General features: G+C 41.4%; 1 protein-coding gene across 1 annotated transcript; it reads left to right on the forward strand.

Moving 5' to 3' along the window:
* Window positions 1-584: 584 nt before the first annotated feature.
* Window positions 585-20,856, forward strand: LOC116399996 (receptor-type guanylate cyclase daf-11). The gene is made up of 8 exons (XM_031877584.1): window positions 585-773; window positions 1,566-2,709; window positions 6,089-6,223; window positions 15,316-15,490; window positions 17,262-17,360; window positions 17,761-17,852; window positions 19,141-19,281; window positions 20,532-20,856. Exons 1-8 carry the CDS (start codon window positions 631-633, stop codon window positions 20,598-20,600), a joined length of 1,998 nt encoding a protein of 665 aa, XP_031733444.1. The 5' UTR covers window positions 585-630; the 3' UTR covers window positions 20,601-20,856.
* The last annotated feature ends 1,779 nt before the right edge of the window (window positions 20,857-22,635 follow it).

Here is a 22,635-nt window from a genome sequence, read left to right on the forward strand (position 1 = left end):
TACAAATGAGCTTCCAATTACAAATTTAGACCAATATAATTGATAAACACCGTTAAATATTGTTCACTCAGTGAAGTGTATCATCTTTAAGTAGCAGTGAAGTTCACTGCCACTTAAAGATGATACATGCTGTACGAAATGAGAAAGTCAGCTTTGAACTGGCATAAAAAACCCTGAGGTGTGTAAATTAGATACATGAAACCCATATTAATAGTGTTCATTCAATGAATAATTCTGTACTGTAGCCTATTTACATTTTTTATGCAAATACATGTCTTTTTTCACTATATGTTCAAAACACAAACAATTGAAATGCAATTTAAAGATGAATAAACAGACCTCAGACACAGTGTCAACATTTGAATATTAAATTAAATTAGGTTAAATCGTACACTATTTATAACTGTATCTGGCACATGTTCAGTCATGCTGACGAATGAACACTGTCCTTATGATTCATTTAAAAACGTTTATTTTGAAGTGTGCAACCGGAAGTTGAGAAGACGCTGCTGCAGACTTGGAACCTCCACTGACATCTAGAAGCGGGACCACTCGTCAGTGCGGTCCTCTGCAATGATTGTCCTGTGAGGCCACCGTCAGAGAGAGTAGCCTAACTGCAGCACGAGTCTTATGTCATCGCTGGATTTGATGACAAAAGAGTGTTTAGCTTCTGGGACCCTGTCCCCGGCCTCCCTTCAAAGAAGGTTCATAAAGAAGAGGAGGGTCGCTCCGTGGGCGCAGCAGGATGCGGACAGCGACTGTCAGCTGTGCAGGTGAGACTCACAAAACTGTCCCAGAAAGTTTCAATTCACTGGAATCTAATCTACTGTTTCAGCTGCTAGTTGAGCTTTGATTTGACTAAATCTAGTTGTGATAAAGTTGTGTAAAGATGATTAAGACATCATCATAATTCTTTAAAAAACATTAATTCACTTAATCAGTGACAATTTCTTTTTCTTTTCTGTTTTAAGATCAAGCTCTTAAAATATGTAGCTTGTCATTCCATATCTGTTTCATGATATCTTAGGCCATGTCTGCTTTTACAAAAAGGAAGGTGACCATTGTCCAACCATTTGTTACTAAATTGCTCCCTCTTAAGCACAAACTATTCTGTGTCCATATGTCGTCATCTGCCCATGCCTGTGAGGGTTTGCACGGTTTGAACTTGTGCGGCCCTAAATGTATGACCGAGCTGACTTTAGTTGTGGCTCGATCACCATCTGCACAGGTGTGAACACATCACGCAGGCATTTAGACTTACATGTACATCCGTCGCCCGTTTATGCACCCATCTTTGTAGTCCGGCGCATCACTTCGTAACTATTTTAGCATATAATAAGGAGCCCATGGAAACCCCCACTCCCCACACATTTTCATGTTGTCATTGGGGGTGTGCATCTGACATTTCTTTGTAAAAACCAACAATGCCACAAATATTTTCACTTCATGTAGTAGTTTGCCAGGTGTGAAGGTGAGAAAGTATGCAATTTTGTCTTTGTACATGTTTGGAGGCTTAAGTCTAAGCCTCCTTCAGTAATTCATCCGTTATATTCCTGCTTTTCCAGGTGCTCCATATATTCCCTGTCTGGCAGTAGTCGCTCTGTTCGGCGGATTTTGACAGCCTGCATCCTCTCTTTCCTGGCACTGCTTGGCTCTGTATCCATAGACCTCAGCTCCAGCTTTGACCTGCTGCACACAACAGAGGCTGCTTACGATGAGCTTACTTCATGTAGGACGAAAGCTATCCTGCAACACGTCAGTAAGCTTCAAAAGATGAGACATGTATTCACCAAAGACATGGGCAATGAGACATTGCAGGCAAGTTTTTCAGAGATTGTGTTTCCTGTGTTCGGTCATCTCTGTGGTGAAATGGCAGTTCAAAGCAATAGCCATGGGATCCCTTGTAGTGTTGAGTTGGCTGGATTTTGCCAAGAGTTGAGGTGGAGCGTTCAAGGATTTCTAAATACTTCTATGGATACAAATGGCACAAGTGAAAATGGTACCTCTGCTTACTCCCTGGCCATCGGAAGACTTCTTGACATCTGGGGTACCGTAGAAGATACTTTAATCAAAGTCAAACTGAATTCAAACTGGAGAGATGTACTGTCTGCAAGACTACTGATACAATTCATAGAGCTCAACCATCAGTTGATGGACTTCCCCCACATGGCAACTCACACTGACTTCCAGTATAAGTGGACTTATGTACTAAGCTACCTTGGCTTTGCCAGAGTTATGACAGAACAACTGAATGACTGCTGGGTAGAGAACATAGACCTCAAGTTAAACTCAAGCCAGCATGTAAAACATTCTTATATTTTTGACACAAGTCTTTGGCTGATCTCTGGAGCAGGGACAGAGCTTCTGTCGGGGTCTCACACTGGAATTCAGGCTCTGACATACACTCAGAATTGCTTGTTTGATCGTGCGGTGCCGGCTCTCAGGTTGACGTCTCGAGCCGTGTCTTCGGGCCTCAGTATGAGGGTCTGCCTGCTGTCCATAGCCTGCCTCATCTACCCGGTAGTGATGGTCTCATTCAAGCAGATGACCGAGTGGATACAGAATTACGCCCAGAGCTTGAAGGAGAAGACAGAGGACCTGAAGCGCCAAAGGCAGTTGGCTGAGGATCTGCTGCACCAAATGCTACCCAAGTCAGTCGCCAAGCAGCTCCGCCGGCATAAACATGTCGAGGCAGAGAGCTATGAGAAGGTTGGTGCAATGGCAAAGAGTGAATTTATTTATCTCATTGTGTATGGCTCAAGTACAGGTTATAAACTAGATGATTGAGAGGTGTGAAACCCTTTTCACACCTGAATGGACCAATGTGCTACTCACTGATTGGTCATTGCAAATAAGGCAGCTATTTTGGAAACATCACTTTTCTCACTAACTATTTACCAAAACCAGTTCAAAATATTTTTGAGATGACAAACTGGTTCTGCAGTTGAATTATCATGTTTTGTTGTTTATCTTCAATTCCTGTTGCCAGACTCCAATGATCTCTAGGGGCTGACTTCCCGACTGAAATCTTGGAGGGACGAGTGAGCTTGTAAGATGTAGTCCGGTTCTTTCTACAGCAACGTGAAAAAATAGCAAGCGCTTGGGGCAACAATGCGCTCTTAAATTTACGATGTATCAGCAAAAATAATAGTGAAAGAGCCAAGTTTCCCTGAGTTGATTGGGAACAGATGTTAAATCGCAGGACTTTGGGCATAGGTCAAATAACCAGCCTGAGGTGGGCAAAGCTTGGATTGGAAGTAGAGCTCAATACTGCTTGGAAAAGCAGGTCATTAGTTTGATCCCTGGAGGTGCAGGGTAAATCTTGGCTGGGAGGTGAAAGAGTAGTATTGCTTTTTGACTTCATGTCATCCGTAAGCTAGGAGCACATTCTGCTGCCTCCCACCTCCTGTTGTTGCTCTACAAAAGCATAATTCAACCAGTCCCGCTGTACTGTCCTCTGCTTCTTCACCAAAAACAAGCTTCTCAGCATCACACTCACTGTCTCGAGAACCGACACACGCCTAGCACTCACAATATCAAATGACACTGATCACCACCTAAACACTTAACATTACTTCCTTCTGGTCGGGGATACAGAACACTTAGATCAGGGGTCTCAAACTCATTTTCACTCCGGGCCACATCAGCATCATGGTCGCCCACAAAGGGCCGGTTGTAAATGTAACTACTCGTAACATATTGTTAAATAACTGTCTCTGCATTTGATTATTGTTTATTCAAGTGTAAAAATATTGTACATGCAGTTATATAAATGTAAAAATATATTTAAGCACATTTCTGTTATTATAACTTAAATCCTTTTAATTTAGGGTTAAGAAACCCACATTACTCTATCAAAGATCAAACTATTAAAGAAAATAGCAAAGACAAATATCAAACAAGTTATTACAATAACTTTGTTCAAAGCTTAAAATCCTTTCAAGGGTGCGTTTGCACAATCCCACGTGAAGTATTTCATGTGTTTTAAAGCCACGTTTAAAGTAGTCTTCAATGTACTCACAATACATTTCCATGTCAAATGTACAGTAACCAGCCAAAGAGCTGCTTCTATGACTGTGTGTTTAAGTATCTCATAATTTTGACTTTCAATCTCATAATTTTGACTTTCAATCTCATAACTTCGACTTTCTATCTCATAATTTCGACTATGGGGATATTTTTATTATGAAGTCTAACTTTTTTTTTTTTTTTTTTAACTTTTTTTAAAATTTTTGCTCGCGGATTCGCGGGCCACATAAAATGACGTGGCCGGGAGTTTGAGACCCCTGACTTAGATGGTCCATACCAGGACCTCTCTTTGACCCTCAACACTTCAACAAGAAAGCTCACCAGCTTAACAATTGCATCTCAGTATGGTACCAGAAAGCACTGCAGAGGTAAAAGCTGCCCAGTGCATCACGGTACTCTACTCCCTACCATTTAGGCTACCCAGAACAAAAGGTTACTGTGGAGGGTGCATAAGAGACACCTCTCACCCTGGCCAAAGACTATTTGGACTTGTTGGTGGTGATTTTGGTACTCAACCCTGGACTTGTTAATTTGGATTTGGGACGTGACCAAGGACTTGTTGGTTTGGACTTGGGAATTGGCTTTGGGACTTGACCTAGACCTGTTGCTCTTGACTTAGATGTTATCGGCTCTGACTTGGTACTTTAATTACTTACTTGTGACTATGAAAACAACTTTTCGTTGTGCTCCCTCTTTGTGTAATCTTTCTTTCCAAGAATAACAAACCCCAAGGTGTTAAAGTGTTAATGGAACTGTTGATTGTTAAAAAAGACTGCAACAGCTGCTGATAATATAACATTGTTTTGCTTTTAATGTCCATGAGGGAAACTCATCCTGCAACAAGGCATGATAAAAACAACTGCAATACATATGCAAACGTTGAAGGCAAAAGGTAGAAACAGACAACACTGTTGAAGACAGATAAGACAATAACCTTTCCCCTCCACGCTCCTCCCCATTCACTTCTAACATTCAACCAAACGAATTCAGACCTCATAATGTTGTGAGGGTTGTGGGGTGCTGCTGCAAAGAACAGCTACCTCTGCAAGATCTGCAAACATGATGAATGAATGTGTGTGTTTGCTGCCTTTGTTGCTATTGTTGGCGTAATTACCTATAATTGCCCTGTTCCATATTCATCAGGAGATAAAACAAGTTATTTGGGTGAAAATTGAAGAGGTTGGAAGCAGCTGTACCAGAAGCACTCTGTGTGTGTGTGTGGGGGGGGGGGTCCTATTCAGCTGTTACTGAATAGGACCACGGCTTATTTTTGAACAGATCTTGAAATAAAATCTGTAAAACAAGTTTTGAAGATCTGTATGGTAAAGACAAAGTGACGAGCAATACAAAAAAATGAAAATTAAAGATGGAAAATATCAATTCTGTTTAGCTTATTACGTCCTGACAATTTTACTTGTTCTATTGATGCTTTTGTCTCTTATTCTTGATCAAGTTAAATAAATCCTTCTTCTTTTTTGGACATATTGTGACCAGTGCCAGATAATTAGTTGATATTTGTACAGTGGTGGAAAGTAAAATAAGTACACTTACTCAATCAGGTACTTGTGTTGTACTTGAGCATTTCTATTTACTTAATACCTCTCTTTCACTAGATTTCATGAAGAGATATTGCACATTATTACATATTGTATTGTACTTCTGTACTTTTACTCAGGATTTAAAATGGAGGACTTTTAATAGCATGTTTACATTGTTGTATTGGTATTTTTACTTAAGTAAAGACAATATTTGTTCCACGAGAGAGAGTTAATGATTCAACTGTATAATGTTGGAGGACGATGTTTGTTTTGCTGAAAATTAAATGTACTTTGTCATACAAAAATGTGTATTTTATTTAATTGTTTTACCTATACCCTCATTGATATAAGGGGTGGACAAAATAACAGAATCACCTTTACATTATAACTTTCATGAAGGTAGGATTTATTGTAGGATTGCTAGGTTCACTGTGTAAGAATGAATATATTTGCCCAGTTTTGTCCAGTACAGCCAATACCTTTGCACACTGATGAAGTCAGCTCTCTATATTTTGTTCCAGGTGACCATTTTTTTCTCAGACATTGTGGGCTTCACCTCTATCTCTGCGTCCTGTGCTCCTCTTCAAGTGGTGGAGATGCTCAACAACCTCTACATGTGCTTTGACACACGCATAGACTCCTACGATGTCTACAAGGTAACAATAAAATGTCACGCGCATGCACAGAAAGTTAGGAGAATACAGTAGTTGGGTAGCACACACAAGCTTTATTCTACTGACCAAACATGAAAAAGGTGCAGCTCAGTAGTTTCAGTTGTTGTTCAGCCTGCAGTTCCAGCCTCACTACACTGGTCATCCCTCTGTTAGATAGCCACTCTTCACTGAGTGCAGCTGTGCAGTGGGGCAACCAGGTGTTGTACCTCGTTCCTCTCTTTCAGGGAACAGAGGTTATCGTCACAACATTTCGTTCCCTTACAGTCAATTTACTCGTTACAACACACGGGACATATATTCACACCCCAAAAGGACAGAATGAGCCACAATAGGGGCAGTCACATCCAAACCGAGCAAAAGTATGCAGCGGCACAGATATCACTGACAGATACACCTTTAGATAAAGCCCCTCATGTTGCCATGCCCCTGGTTGAATGCGCCCTCACGTCGTGAGGCAATGGAAGACCTTTGTCTCTACAATCCAGTGAGAAATCTGAGAAATCCCAATCTGAGTATGGTGTATGTAGGACATGCACAAGACACAGGAAATGCAACCTCCCCTGTTCCTCTGTAGCAAAAGGAGGGCGAAAAGCCATAGAGCTATAGAATGCCGGGATCAAAGCCAGCATGACAAGTAAATATAGCTGCCAAACAGAGCTTAATTGTGGAAAAGGATAAGATAGAGCAGGGGTTCTTAACCTTTTTGACCTCGGGGCCCAACTTTTCAAGTACAAAGTGTCCCGGGGCCCATTCAAATATTAACACTATTAGTTTAACTAATTGATCTCACTCTTGGTTTGATTTGTATTCAATAACTATATTGTTACCTGTTCAACTCCACCCCTATTTTGGAGCAAAACCGCCTAAAATGACATACCCAAATTAAAATGGCTGTAGCTTCTGAACCACTCTGACTATATGCATCAAAAGTGTCAGAAAACCTGTAGGTCATACAGAATCAGAGCAGTGGGCCTTTGGAGTCAGTAAAAATTGAAGATTTTTGTCCGCATAAAATAAAAAAATATCTTTCAGTATAAATAACTGCCTGTGGCTGTATCTGTACATTTGAAGAAGATTGGACAAAGTATGACCATTCTACAGTGTTTCTTCCATGAAGAGATCCAGGCGGAGCTCTAAAAGGATATTTAGAGACCCAAATGGACACATGGTAACCAAATGATATTCTGACACACTAAAGGTGTTTCTCCCTTTATATTTTGATATTATAGTATTTTCCTTTTATTTTTAGCCTTTGCAAATTGCAAAATCTATGTATATATGGTCGAAGACTTGGTGTGCGTAATGGCTGCAACCGAGCGCATGTTCGAGCATGGGGGTAGCTTATAGAAGGGGAAGATAAGGTTTGTAATATAAGTACTAGCGTTTTCTGAAGCCACTAGCTCCATGGTAACATCCGCTAGCACATTGTCGGGTCTGTAATGTGTATTTTTCAGTCGAAATGCTGCAAGATCCGACTTTCAGCGGTTATGGCGACTTTGGATAGTGTGTGTTTGGGCTCCTTTTGTGAAAAATCCATAAGAAATGAAAGAAAATCGATGATTTCTTTGCAAAGATGAGGAGTTTGGGCATGCTGGGATACCAAACACGGCCATGTTTTGTGACGTAGTTTGCGCAAGCAAGCCGTAGGAACGGGAGGGGATCGAGGACGCCGGTGTCCTCGCGGAGTTGAACAGGCAAAACCCTTGTCAAATAAATGAGATGATACAATGTGATGATCACAAAGACATTTATTTATCATGTGTATGTAAACCTGCATACACAACAAGAAGCCCAACAGGCTTTCCCACGAGCGTTGGATGTTTCGTCGCTAGGTGTCGCTTTATTTTTGAAGGCTTCAGTGCTTCGTTTGGTAGCATTAGCCCACATTCCACACACTGAGCCCTCGGCTCTGCCTCGTTGCCTCCGTTCACAAAGCCGTACTTAAGAAAGTCAGGATTGTACTTGCGCACACATTTAGACTTTTAGGGGGGTATGGCACCACTGTGGTCTTCATTTTTTCTTTTTAAAAACGTATCCATAACTTTCGCTACAGGCTAGCGGCTAGCTGAGTGTAGTCTTCTGCTTATTGGAGCTTGTTAAACAACTGACTGACGCATTACCGCCACCAGGTGGTGGGAAGCTATATTGTAACTGAGCATCTCATGGTTAACAGTAATATCTCTGGTGTCTTCAATTGATAACCTATGCGGTCCCGCGGCCCTCGCGGCCCTCAGGTGCAAAACTGAAAGTTTTTTGCGGCCCTCTAGTGGCGCTCGCGGCCCAATCGTTGCCCCATGGTTAAGAATCACTGAGATAGAGCACTGAAATGGGAGTAAACTTCAGTCCAGACGCCAGTGCCCAAACGCCCGCCATTTACAGGCACATAGGCCTCTAGTGCATGATGCGCTCTTAATCTGGATCGTTGCCACCACACTTTGGGGTAGATCCATAGCTATAAAATTGGACCTCTCAACAGATATGCATGCAGCCGGCACAGTTCTGATCGCGGATGAACCACTTCCCCTCCTGCTTGAGAGAGGAGGGGAAGTGGGCCTCGCCGCCAACAGACTGATTATCTCGGCATACCACAATTTGCCGGCCACTGAGGGGCCACCAGAATCAGGGACAGACCCTTTCCACACCCCTTCTAGAACAGGCAGTCAAATTTCCACTGGGGGAATGCATACAGGAGCATGTTGGGCCACCGGTGTGCATCCAGTCCAGAGGTGCTACAGAGGGTACTGGGTATTTGCCCTGGAGGCAAAGAGGTGGTGTTCTGCCTTGCCGAAACGATTAAAGCCACCATTAAATAGTACAACTTCCGCTCTCTTACAAGAGGTCCCCCTGGAGCACCGCCCTTTGGGAGGCATCTGTTGACACCACCTCGCGAAAGACATCCTCCCTTTAGGGGAGCCCTGGCACAGTAAACCATAGTTCCCTTCAAGGGAGGAAAGCCTCCTCTTGTCAGCCCACGAAAAGAAAACTACTGACTCACTTCACTGAGAAGCCCAGAGCTTGAATGTGTGACAAGCAGGACAGCTGCACTGCCTGCTCTCTGGAGCCTATCGGAGCCAAATCATCAAGATAAGCTAAAATGCAAATGCCTCTGTCGAAATGGTTCCCACACAGTGGTATTTCTTCCCTCACTACCACTGCTGCCTCGTTCCCTAAAACCATGTTCATTTTGGAGAGGAAATGGGGTGGTCAGACCTGGAACTGCAACTTGTACTTTGCAGTGTTTTAAACAAAAAATGCAACCTTTATTGAATTTCCTAAATTAACAGTTACAACATTCACACGGTGTACAGGAGGCATATTTGAGCACTGAAAATCATGACAAACATAGAGAACACCTGCTGTGGTCACCAAATTAATATTTAGTGCACCCAAACTGGGGACTACATTTGTGTGCATGGGGGGGTTGTACTTGGGCAACACCTTTAGGACTAAACCCCTGAATGAAACATTGAAGGCGCCTCTTGGGCAGCAACGGATGAGGGGGACTTCAATGCAGCTGGATGCAGCTCTCAATGTAGTCCCAGGGCTAGGGGGAGTGTGGTTTCATCCTCCTATGTGCTTACCCCCCCGGAGGTGGGCCCTTGCTCCAAGCCGAATAGCCGACTCCCCAGCTGGAAACCTGAACTGGCAGATGGTGTCCTCTTGGGGGGAAGCGGTGGCATTGCAGGCTTGCGGGTGCTCACAGTCTGGGAATCAGAATCAGAATCGGAACCAGAACCATTTATTGCCAAGATATGTTGCACATACAAGGAATTTGACATGTCGGGTGGTGCATAACATTAAACAATCAACAACAATCAACACAGTGAAAAAAGAAGAAACATATTAAAATGTACAGTAAAATATAAAATAAAGTGCACAAACGAACAGATAACAGGACTGTAAACAAGTGAGATGTACAGTAAGTGTAATGTAAAAGTGTCGAGTGTATTTAAGTAAGAAACCTAGAGGGGATGTGCAGGGGATTGACCAGTAGGAAATTGTCCTGGGGATGACACAGTCAGTGGGGGTCCCGGGCTATGTTGATGAGCCCAACTGAAGACGGGGAAAAAACTGTTCATGTGGCGTGAGGTCTTGATCCTCATGGACCGCAGCCCCCTGCCAGATGGAAGGGGCACAATCTTTCTTGCTCGCTTCAGGGTCCTTGAAGCAAACAAGTCCTGGAGGGACGGCAGATTGCAGCCAATCACCCTCTCGGCAGAGCGAATGATGCGCTGCAGTCTGCCCTTGTCCTTGGCTGTGGCTGCAGCGTACCAGACCGTGATGGAGGAGCAGAGGATGGACTCAATGATGGCTGTGTAGAAGTGCAACATCATTGTCTTTGGCAGGTTGAATTTCTATAGCTGCCTCAGGAAGTACATCCTCTGCTGAGCCTTCTTGGTGATGGAGCTGATGTTAAGCTCCCACTTGAGGTCCTGGGTTATGATGGAGCCCAGGAAGCGGAAGGACTCCGCCACGTCGACGGGGGAGTCACACAGGGTGATGGGGGCAGGTGGGGCTGCATTCTTCTGGAAATCCACAACCATCGCCACTGTCTTTAGAGCGTTGAGCTCCAAGTTGTTCAGACTGCACCAGGTCACCAGATGGTCAGTCTCCCACCTGTAGACAGACTCATCCCCACCAGAGATGAGTTCAATGAGGGTGATGTCATCCGCAAACTTCAGGAACTTGACGGACTGGTGACTGGAGGTGCAGCTGTTGGTGTAATGTTGGAATTATGTTGCACAGAGCCCCTGTCTGCTTCCTCTTCAGCTCAAACTTTGCCTGGATGGTGTCACCCCTCAGCACATTCTGGCTCATCCAGATAGACCGCCCTGTCCCTATCCGGAAGAGAGTCAGCCACAGGTGTTTTTGTGCCATCACCATAGACGCTATCCCTCTGCCCACGGAGAGTGCTGCACAGAGGGTCGCATGGAGATTGTGACCTGTGGCAAGTCTGACCTCATTAAGAAGAGGTACCAGTGGACCGTCGGGGGGGCAACAGTCTAACCAGATCTGCCAGATGCATCGTCTGGTATGTCTGGAGCATGGTGACAGTGCTTGCCTTTGCTCGGTAGATCTTCTCCAGCTAAGGACGGCTCCATAGGTGCAGGATTGACCATGCCAACTGTTTCTGCTCACTGTATTGTGAAATGGGTAGACAGTGGTTTATACCATCACCTGATCAACTCTGAGACTAAATCTAGGCCCTTTTTGACTATTGACGGCTCCGGGGCTCCAGCTTCTGAGACCGCAAAAGAGAGAGCTACTCTCTAGTTACTTGCATTGCGGTAAAGTGAGAGGAAGGATGTGTCGTCCTGGCCAACCGACACAGCAGCAGCGGCACACCGGCACAACGACAAAGCCTGCAGTTCAACCTCTGACAAGCTATGCATATCCAAGCCAATGTCCGGCCCCTCATCGTCATCATGCCGAGCTGTCTTCTATGTATTTCATGTTGTCAGCCCAGCTACCAGACTTCCATTAAGAGCTCTTCGCTGTCGGACTCGGACAATGCTGAGTCCCTTGACTCAGAGAGGTTGCTGCCGTTGCCGCTTGGGGTAAACCCATACATTTTGAGAATAATGTGTCCAAAATAATATCATTAATATATATACAGTATATATATATATGGAATTAAGGGGGATGCCATAACATACTGTAAATAAAATGAATAAGATCCTGTCATATCTGAAACAAATTAAGACTGGACAATACAGACTCTGAAAAACTGAAAAGAGATTGGGTGGGGCAAATATATGACAGTACATTCTCTTCCAGAAATTGAGGAGTAATAATTCTTCAATCGACTAAGAGATCCACGTGTGGACCAATCTTTGCAGTCTAAACATGATAATACGAGAAAGCTTTAGACACAATGTCAGACAAGCTGGCTTTGATAGATATCTGGAGACGACTGCATCCTCTTGAAACAGAACATACACTCTGCTTTCACCCACATACCCTTTTACTACAAAATAGACTACCTGACTACTGAAAGGCAGACACTCATCTGATAATCTTTGCAGATCGTTATGTGAGAAGTTAGGAATGATGCTCAGCCCTTGTCGTCTAGAAGGCATTTGAAGGTTGAATTTGCATTCCTCTTCTACAGTCTAAAACAGTTTTCCTTTGGTACATCATTCATACAATGGGTGAGTTTATTATATATACAGACCCAATGGCAACTATATTGACTAATGGTATAACATCATGATCTTTTCAATTAGAATGCAGCAAAAGACGGGGGCACAATTTCTTAAAACCACGGCCAATTGCATTACATACCAATTCAAATATTAAAGGCATCCTATTAGGCCAACATGAATGCAAATTACTTTCATACGCTGATTATATTTTATTGATTTTAAGCAGCCCCCCAAGTAGCAGCTGTAATGACTGGCATAGTTATTATAGAATTTATTTATTTTAAATCAGAGGATATGCTCTTAGATTAGATTAGAGACAAATTACAAATGTTTAAATAGTCTCCTTCAGGGATGATACACAACATAATCCAAACCAACTTCTCTCCTATGATAACGTTAAAAATTTACTTCAAAATTGAGTTTAAATGAATTTCTCCCTACTTGCAAAAAATTATCCAATAAAAGTGATAGTGATGGGAAGGAAAAAGCCTCTATTCAACTGTGCCAAAATATTTGCAGCCAAAGAGAACGAGGGTTTATCTTTACCAAAGCTAGCTTTGGTAAAAGATGAGCTAGCTCTGGTATCATTATGCATTCTCGTTTTTCAAATTGTCTAAAATAAATAAGCCATGGGTATGAATTGGTGTCACCATCTTCTCCAGAAACCTTTTTGACACAAGTAGCCAGGCCGGTACCATGATGCACTAATTAAAGTAGCTCAAGCGCCCAGTCAGGAGGTCTTAATAATCAGTTGGAAAAAAGATCTGACAGTGGTCATTCGGATAAACAATTGGAAAGAAATAATATCTTACTGGCACAAAGTCTCACAGGAAGCACAATCACAACTCACTCTTTCTAAAATCCTAAATAGAATTTATTGGACTCCAAATACACTATCACGGCTAAAGTTGATTAATAGTGACACCTGCTGGCAGTATGGGGACACAACAGGTACTTTGTTGGACATCTGTTTTTCTTGTCTGTTGTCTTTTGTTGTGTTGTTGTGACTTAAAGTTGCCTTTCTATTTATTATATTTATATATTTTGTATAGAAGATATGTCTTTTGGACAGCAAATGTGTAATGTGAGTTGGCGTTAAAGGGGAATTCGAAAAAAAGAAAATCTGTACAATTTGTGATATAGCATGGATAACATGTGGTAATGTGTACCCACTTCTTTGTACAACTTAAACATCAATATTTGTTTTGCAAATTAAGATTTAAGGGAAATAAATCTTTATCTTTGATAAAAAGAGAACAATACTGTTGAGAAGATATCTGTATCAATAGGAGGGGTGGTCGGCCATTAAAAAGGAGTGGGCTCAGAAAATGATTGATTTTTTTTCCAACATATTTATTGGTGTTGTAACGTAACATCCACTGCATGCAATGCAGCAGTCTACAAGAATATAATCTCAGACCCTTGATACCAGATCCCCCTCCCTCCTTTTAATTTGTTGTTCCACTTGGTGGAAGCTAATGGGGATCGTTAAATAATTAATTTTCTTTTTTAGTTAACTTTCCTTGTAGTGAAAAGTCAAAATGTCTGTGTTGAATCAATATGTTATCATGACAGTGCTCCTTGAACCAATGTCCATATGTACCAATATATTGACAGTGCAATATCTGAGCAGATCCAAAGTAGCCAGCTGAGTTGTGCTGACTGCGGCTAAATGTCAGTCTGTAGACTAACATAGTGAACATTTACTGCAACTGGCTGTTTATCAGGAAGTAGATCCAGCATGTAACTCCACTGCTGTTTCTACATTTCTGTTTCAGAGATAGAACATGTTCAAGGTTATGGAAGGTCTATCATTGGACAGAGCTCCATTTACATTATTCTGAAACAACAGCTGGGCCAATATTTGTTGTTTTCATTATTTTTGTAAAGCTTGAACAGAAGGTGGTCGATGAGCTAAAGAGAAAACATGATTGGATGATCAGTTGACGATCTGGACATGACCAATCAGATTGGACTATGTAAAAACACACCCCTACACTGAAATCTGGTATCCATGATTCCAGTGTCGCTGCAAAACTGGGCAGGAAAAGAATATATGGGCATGATTGGTGGCATGTCTTTACAGGTTTTTTAAAAAAAAATGCAGTTGTACTCCCTCCAAAATAATGAACTTGTTTTCCATGTATTACAGCTTACATACTGCCATATTTCGGGTGCAGTGAAATTCATTTAATTCTTTAATTAGAAACAACAAGGTGTACTCTTCATCGTTTGCTTTGATTTCCTGACTACAATCCTCAATCTAATGTATCGGACAAAGCATATTTTTGTATTCACTCTATTAGATGTTGTTCTAGAAGCTGTTGAATGTAACTGCTTTACTGTTTTATTTGGTCCACTTTTTTTGAAGGAATCATGTAGATGTGCATTTAGATTTTTTTTCCTTTAAAATAAATCTAAACAAAAAGAAAGCAATAACATTTGTCCAAGGAATCATTGACACTAAGGCAATCTAGTTTCCCCTTTTATTCAGAAGCACATGCCTACATTGTGATACATTGAAACACAGTTAAACAGTGTAACAATAGAACGGAAACACCATACTGGAAAAGTGAGCTATTTTATTTTATTATGGACAAACACTTTTAGCATGATAAAGGAATCTTACCATAATGTGGTCTTCGGAAAAGCCCTGGAGGAATCAACTTGAGACTAATTTGCAGTAGAATGCTGACATCTGAACCTGGTCAAGCGTACCACTTTCTATGCTGTGTTTGTTCTTGTTTGTTCTTTGCCTCAAATTTCAAACTGAACAAACATGAAAGCTGATATACAAAATCATGTTATCAAATTGTTTCATGGGTCATGCTACTATCAAAGTCAAATCCTGATTGCTCCATCTATCATCTCGCTATGACTCAGAAGTTGGTTACAGTCTTCATTTTTGTTTGGCCAAAATCTTTTCAGGTCGAGACGATTGGGGATGCATACATGGTTGTGAGCGGTCTGCCTGAGAGGAACGGGGACAGACATGCTGATGAGATCGCCAAGATGGCGCTGGATCTGGTAGCAGCCGTCAGACAGGTCTCCATCCCTCACATGCGCAACCACAGGCTGCAGCTCCGAGCCGGTATCCACACAGGTGAGAGAAGCATCCTACAAGATGCAGCCTGTCAGTTCTGTACTGACAACACAAAATTATCATTTGTGCAAGGATTGATAGAGAAGTTGATGGGTACAGTGAGTCAGGTGCTTAGCTGTGGGTGCTATCCAATACTTTACTTCAGGGAGAGAAACCTTGAAGATTACGATCAAAAAGGAAATGATTATTCTTGTTCCTGAGAGGATGATTCTCAGTGTATGTGATGACCCCTTGACCTTTCCTCTTAACCCGTTGTCACTCCCAACTCGTCAAATACCGACAGCTGTTAATTAACTCCAATGTAAACCCATCTGCATCAGTATTAGACAGTCAGAGCAACATACATATTCTAAATAACATAACAGAACGTTGGGTCAAACAAACAGACTTTCACCCAGGAAAACACTGTTTGTGTCTTGTGTGAAACTAAGTCAATGTTGACTTATTTTACCCTACTTTTGTTGCGTAAGTTAAGCAGTTAACTAATGCCGCATACGTAAGATACATTACAAGCGCACCTATTTACAAAAACAAATGTACCTATTTTACCCAAACCACGACCTTTTCCTAAGTCTAAGGAAGCCTGTTGTTCCCTAAACCAAACCACGGAAATCTAAAAACTAACTAAACCTGCGCTGGAAGTTTATTTTGAAAAGATACCATTTGTGTAACAGAACTTGACATGCCGTCACTGACACACTGACCAAGCTAAACCTAATCACTGGTTCATAAATACACTCTCAGCCAATCACATTACTGGTCTCATGTCTCTGAAAAAGCTGAGCCAATCACAGAGCCATGTAAACACACAGCAGCACAAACCTGCAGCCAGAGGCAGCAGTACTTTCATAGTTTTTGTAATTTGGGTGACCCGACCCTTTGAGGGGTTATCTTTCTGACACCCAAGTGTTCCTCTCCAGTGTCCTCCGGTCTCCTGTCGGGATAAAGGCAGAATGAACACATACTGGTTGATTGGCCATAAGAACTACAGTGTGCAGAATGATGGTATCCCATTCCCTGTCTAGACCGTGTCAGACGTGTTTTTGCAAATCTTCAATTCCGAGGAGGAATTGTGATTAATTCAACTTAACTAAATTAACTTTCTTGATTTTTGTGACAAAATTTTAACTTTTTATCTAGCACCATCATCAGTTCAAAAATGTTATTTATCCAGTTTTATGACCAAATTACATTATAACATTCACATCAGCCTCAGCTGTGCTTTGTGTTTCCTGCACTTAAGTGAATGTCAGCATGCTAGCATGCTGAAGTAAGATGGCAGCGATGATAAACATTTCATAAACACTAAACATCAGCATATTAGAGTTTAGCTCAATCTACTGCTGTGCTAACCTACAGCCTCACAGAACTGCTAGTGTTGCTGTAGACTTTTAGTCTTTTTATTGAAATTATAATTTTTATTCGAAACCCTTATACTGGCGAGGCTTTGACAATAACACTATAGTCAATATATTGGGTTTTTTCTCCAGCCCTGTTGCATTGTGGGATGGTGAGCAGCTATAGAAATATGAGAGTAAAGTCGACATTGTTTGCCCTGGTCATTTGACTGGTTTAAATGTAAATGGCTCTCATTGACCGTAGAAATAGAATGAGTTAAGTTGCTACAGCGGTCACAGTTCTTTGCAGTGGCGAAGGTACACGTACAAATGGCCGCCGGTTTGACCTGCTGCTATGTTCCAATGAATAGGAATGTCTCTTCTACTCTCATTTTATTTCTAAGAGCACAGTTCTTTTTCTCCTGGTTCTATAGGTCCATGTGTGGCGGGAATCGTGGGCTACAAGATGCCAAGATACTGTCTGTTTGGAGATACTGTCAACACAGCCTCTAGAATGGAGTCAACCAGTCTGCGTATGTTTACCTGGACACACAATACACAAACAAACTCATCTGTGTGCATGAATAGTTACACACCTCACACACACACACATAATTATAGCTGACCCTAAGTGGAAACTAGATATGTATGCCTGTATTCATAGGATTCAGTTTGACCTCTTCAGACTTTAGTGTCTCCAAGTGGTAGCATCCTCCAAAAAAAACAACATCCTGGGGCAGACGGCAGTGCATTTCTACAAGTTATACACATAAGTGCTTTAATAGATATTAGACCTTTGTTGCATGAAAATCCTTGAAATATGTACCATTTAATTCAAATTTGGAAAACTGATGGTGCTTAGAAATATGCTTTGTTTGACTTTGGCTAAACCCCAGTCGTGTTTTACAGCATGTGTTATTGTTTGTGTGTCAGCTCAGAAAATCCACACCAGCTCAGAAACCTACTTGGCTCTGATCAAAGACAACGCCTACGAGCTGCAGCTCCGTGGAGAGATTGAGGTTAAGGTAAAGGTTCCCAGCCATACTGTGAGATTCATTGTCTGTGCAGCCGTGAGGCAGTCACCCAGTGACAGTATGTTGTTGTATTGAGAAATCATTTTTTCTAATGTCATTTTAAAGATTGAAATGGACCTGGTTAAACAGTTAAGAGATATTCAATAAAAAGACTAAAACCTCGTCTCATTCTGTGAATGTGAGATCACTAAATTCAGACAGTTTTCATGTCATGTTCTAGGACAGTCAACTTATATTTACAAAGTTTACAACATTAGAGGGTCAGTTCACACACAATCAACATAAATATACCTTCTCACACAGTCCAAGTACTGTCTACATTTACATATAACGTTTTATTTTGCCAGGTTGTGAGGTTTAGTATTGGGCAGCGGCATAGATGGATATTTCTGAAACCTCGGCATACAAAACTGAAACTATTTGAATGGCTTACCTCTAGTGCCCACGTGTCAAACTCAAGGCCGAATCCGGCCCGCGGATTCATATCACAGCAGAATATATTTACAAAAGCTACAGCCCAGTGCATGCTAAAGGTACAGTATGTGAGCAGGTGTGCTTCCGACCAGATACAGACTTTTACAAATGTCAGTTTGTGAAGAAAGACCATCGCAGACCGAGTTCAGGAACTAGCAGGCAATCTAACAACACAGCTAGCTAAGAGACGAGATACATCATCTATCAATGTTTGTAAGAGGCTCAAGGCAGACCTGACTCTCAGTGAGGAGCTCTTGGATGTAGCTGCCATGCACGGGACGACGGCAGGGCGGGACATTAGTGATGCAGAGAGGTGACAAAAATAGCTTTGAACAAAGTTAATGTAATAACTTGTGTTTGATGATATTTGTCTTTGTTATTTTCTTTAAAAGTTTGATCTTTGATAGAGTAATGTGGGTTTCTTAACCCTAAATTAAAATTATTTGTTATAACAGAAATGTGCTTAAATATCATTTTACATTTATATAACTGCATGTACAATATTTTTACACTTGAATAAACAATAATCAAAAGCAGAGACAGTTATTTAACAATATGTTAGGAGTAGTTACAGTTATACAGTCTTACAGTTACAACCGGCCCTTTGAGGGAAACCATGATGCTGATGTGGCCCGGAGTGAAAATGAGTTTGACACCCCTGGTCTAGTGCTTTTGGTAGCTTTTGTAATTTGGGTGAACAGATCCTTTTAAGTTGGATTTCTCATTAACACTCATCTGTCTGGCGGGTTGGTAGTCACACACAAGTGTCACTGTTCCTCTCTTGTGTCCTCCCGTCTCCTGCCAGGGTAAAGGCAAAATGAACACATACTGGCTGATTGGCCATAAGAACTACAGTGTGCAGAACGACAGCCTGGTTTGCCACTGGAATCCCAACATGGCCAGAAAGAAGAAGACGGTGGCCGGCAGTGATGTCTCTGTGGGCAATGTGAGTTGAACTGGTTAAGTATTCCATGAGACTACCATTGGTGCTGTGTCAGAATGTTAGGCCCTGTCCTGTAGCTGTTTCCCTCCATTCCCTTCCTTTTCTGTGCTTCAAATCGCCCACTCCACGTATTTTGGTTATTCCCTACTTGTATGAAAGCCTTTTTGTTCTGGTTTCCTTTATTCATCCTCATATTGCATATTTAACTTTTATACTGAATGTGGCTCATTTTCTGTGAATACTTTGATTCTCTATTTTATTTGAGATATCCATATAATTACGTTAATTTATATGTCCATGGAATTCTGTAAATTTTCAATTTTTGTAAAATTCCTCTATATGTTCTGTGTTCTTGACATGTTTGGTATGGTTAATAACATAAGGGTGTTACTGTAGCTACTGCTTTCTGACTTAGTAGTAACTAGTGTTTACTTCAAGTTGAACTGATCACTGGGAAACCTTTTCTGAAAGCTCTGATCCCACTTTAAAAGTGCCAGAAAGCAAACAAATATGACCGCCTCACATCAGCCCAAGTCTATCATTCAAGGTAACTAAATACAAATCAGTGCTATAACGTCAATGAACTGTATCTTTGAACCTCACTATACCATGCAATCATACAATCTTCAGTCGTCCAGTGGCGTGAATGTTTGCATGTCGTGAACATGGGAGTCTTTCCCATGGTTGCGATCCATCACATGTGATGTGAACATGGCATGAATATTCCTTTGCACCTTGTTGTTTCCTGCAGTTTCACTGAGTGGAATTCCAACCCACAAAATTCACTCATTGCTGTTTTCATTCTCACAGTTGTCACAACTTCAGTTTGTCTCCCAGCACAGCTTACAAGTATGACACAGTTGAAGTCTTGAAAGTCGATAACTAAGCATCTTAATGTCACCAGACGATTTCCCTTCAATCTCACTTCCCTCCATTTATTTCTACTGTTTCCCTGATGTTTACCGTCAGTATAGCCGATAGGTAAGCCCCGTTCCTGATGCTAAACAGCAGAGGAGTTGTGAAAACTCATTGTCGTTGATAAAATAATCTTTTGTCATTGATCGGAGTCTCTATAGCCATTCAATCGAACCTCTTAGGGGATTCTCATTATGAATTTACGGTGGTTAGATGTGGTTTGACAACTCCACCCAGTGACACTCTGCAGGATTTTGGTAGGAAAATGAATGAACGTTATCTATATATACAGTATGTATATGTCATGAATTTCCCTTACATTCGTACCTCGGTGCCAGTCATCAGTGACAGTGCAGAGCCTCAGTGAGAACGCCACCACCCCAGTCTCCCTTCCGTCCTCAGTGTGAACCAAACTCCACCTCGGCCCCGGACAGACAAGCCTGGCCGGAGCGTGGCAGCTCAGATGGAGCCTTACGGCGGCAGCTACGGTACCCTGAGCTCCATGATCGGGGGGCTACAGGGAGGGGATGAGAGCCCTCTACCCAGAGTAGCAATGGGTGCCAACCCGACCTGCTGCCTGGCTCCAACCACCACCTGTAACCAGCTCAGGACTTCCGTTACTATGGGAACATCAATTAAACGAGGAGAATGACAGAGATTAGTTTGTAGTAGATAGTGTAATAACTGCTGAATTATGTGATTACTTGTCACCTTAAAGGAATAGTCCAATTCATATTTGCTTCTTTCATTTTTAAACATTTGAGTTGGAAAACCTCTATTAGAATGGTTGGTTTTCAAAATGAATCACCTGATCTCATAGCTTAACTTTTTTGAGTACAAGTGATTTTTTTCTGTGGTATGTATGTATTCTTGTTTCTTTTTTGTCACTGTGAAGCACTGTGTCCTAAATGTGAAGTATAAATACTGTTGACTTCCTTCCTTTTGATTCTTATTTGATAAAAGTCTATAGCCAAGACTTTTACTGAAAGCAGCCGGTATCTATATTTTTATTAACAATGTATGAAGTCAAATTGTAAAAACTAATGTGACAATGTGTTTGGTGCCTCTAGTGATGAACCTGTAGAAAATGATCAGCTGTAATATGCAGCTCCCCTCGGCTTTACAGAGCTTTATAGTGGCTTTTCTTCTATCGCGTCAAACGCAGAGACGAGCTTGTGCATGTTGTTTGGCCCACAAGCTCACTGTCTTAGTTGACACTCACCACAAGGCAAAATTCCTGTGCCAGCTTCTTGTTAACTTTTATAGAGGAGCAATAGAAAGCATCCTGACTGGAAACATCACAAACTAGGATGGGATGTGTACGGGACAGGACAGGAGGCTCTACAGGCGATTCAAACCACCCAGAACATCACTGGTACCATCTACTGAGCATCAGTGATATTAGTGATGAGAGGTGCCTGCAAAGAGCTAAAGGATATTAAAATACTAAACCCACCAGCAAACACACGCATACACACGCACGCTCACACACAAACAGACGTGTCTTCATAACTTTTGGGGACATTACATTTCCTGGAGATTTACCAAAAACCATAACCACTAGCAGTCTAATCCTAAACCTTACCCTAACCTTAACCTCAACTTTAACCCAGTCTTCACCCGACAATTTAACGTTTTACGTTATGGGGATGAGCATTTTGTGTTTTGGAAGGAGAGTCCCTACAATGTGACTGTTTGAACAGATGTGTGTCCCCACACACTCGCACATGAATCAGCCTAAATTACAAAATGGGCTGCTGTAATGCAGTTGCATGTAGTCAAAAATGAAATCTAGAAGTTTTGAATCTGTATGTCTGATATATTCAGTATAAACTATAGAAATGTTTTCAAAAAGCACAATTGTTTTTACAGTGCTTTTAAATTATTAGTTAGCATTTCCATCATTCATCCTTTTTGTATCACAGGAAACGTCAATAAATATTCATATACTGACAGAATCTATCTTTAGTTCATCCATTAACAAATGTATTAATGCTGCAAAAATCACAAACAATGTTTCCTTGGAGAAGTAAATGCCTTTGACAACTGCACACAAAGAAAGTATGCATTGAATTCTTTGTCTCACTGCATATACTACACTATACTCTACTGTTTCTATGTTATGGACAGTCTGTTATCTCAAAATATGACAATATCACGTCACACAACTCTTCTGTTCGTCATGCTTTTATGAATTATAGAAGTTAAAATGCCTAAATTAAAACAAATCAAACTTCAAATACAATGCACATCAATATAAATACATATATTTCAACTTTATGTATGCATTTACTAAGTCATAATTAAATTAAAGACTCATGTTGAATGACAATTATAAAGCTTGAATAAATAGTTTTTTATTGTAGCGTGAATTTTCCATGCCATGTTGAATTGCAGTGTTGTCCAGCAGAGAGCAGCAAATACCTGCCAAATACAAATTAA

This window comes from Anarrhichthys ocellatus, unplaced genomic scaffold (assembly GCF_004355925.1).
Source record: "Anarrhichthys ocellatus isolate YVR2014 unplaced genomic scaffold, GSC_Weel_1.0 scaffold140, whole genome shotgun sequence".
NCBI lineage: Eukaryota > Metazoa > Chordata > Actinopteri > Perciformes > Anarhichadidae > Anarrhichthys > Anarrhichthys ocellatus.

What these genes read in the sequence shown, in the direction of transcription:
- LOC116399996 (XM_031877584.1), top strand. Translation starts at nt 631, where the DNA reads ATGTCATCGCTGGATTTGATGACAAAAGAGTGTTTAGCTTCTGGGACC. An exon ending in AGCGACTGTCAGCTGTGCAG is followed by an intron (nt 774 to 1,565) that starts GTGAGACTCACA and finishes CTGCTTTTCCAG; the next exon opens with GTGCTCCATATATTCCCTGT. An exon ending in GTGATGTCTCTGTGGGCAAT is followed by an intron (nt 19,282 to 20,531) that starts GTGAGTTGAACT and finishes CCTCGGTGCCAG; the next exon opens with TCATCAGTGACAGTGCAGAG.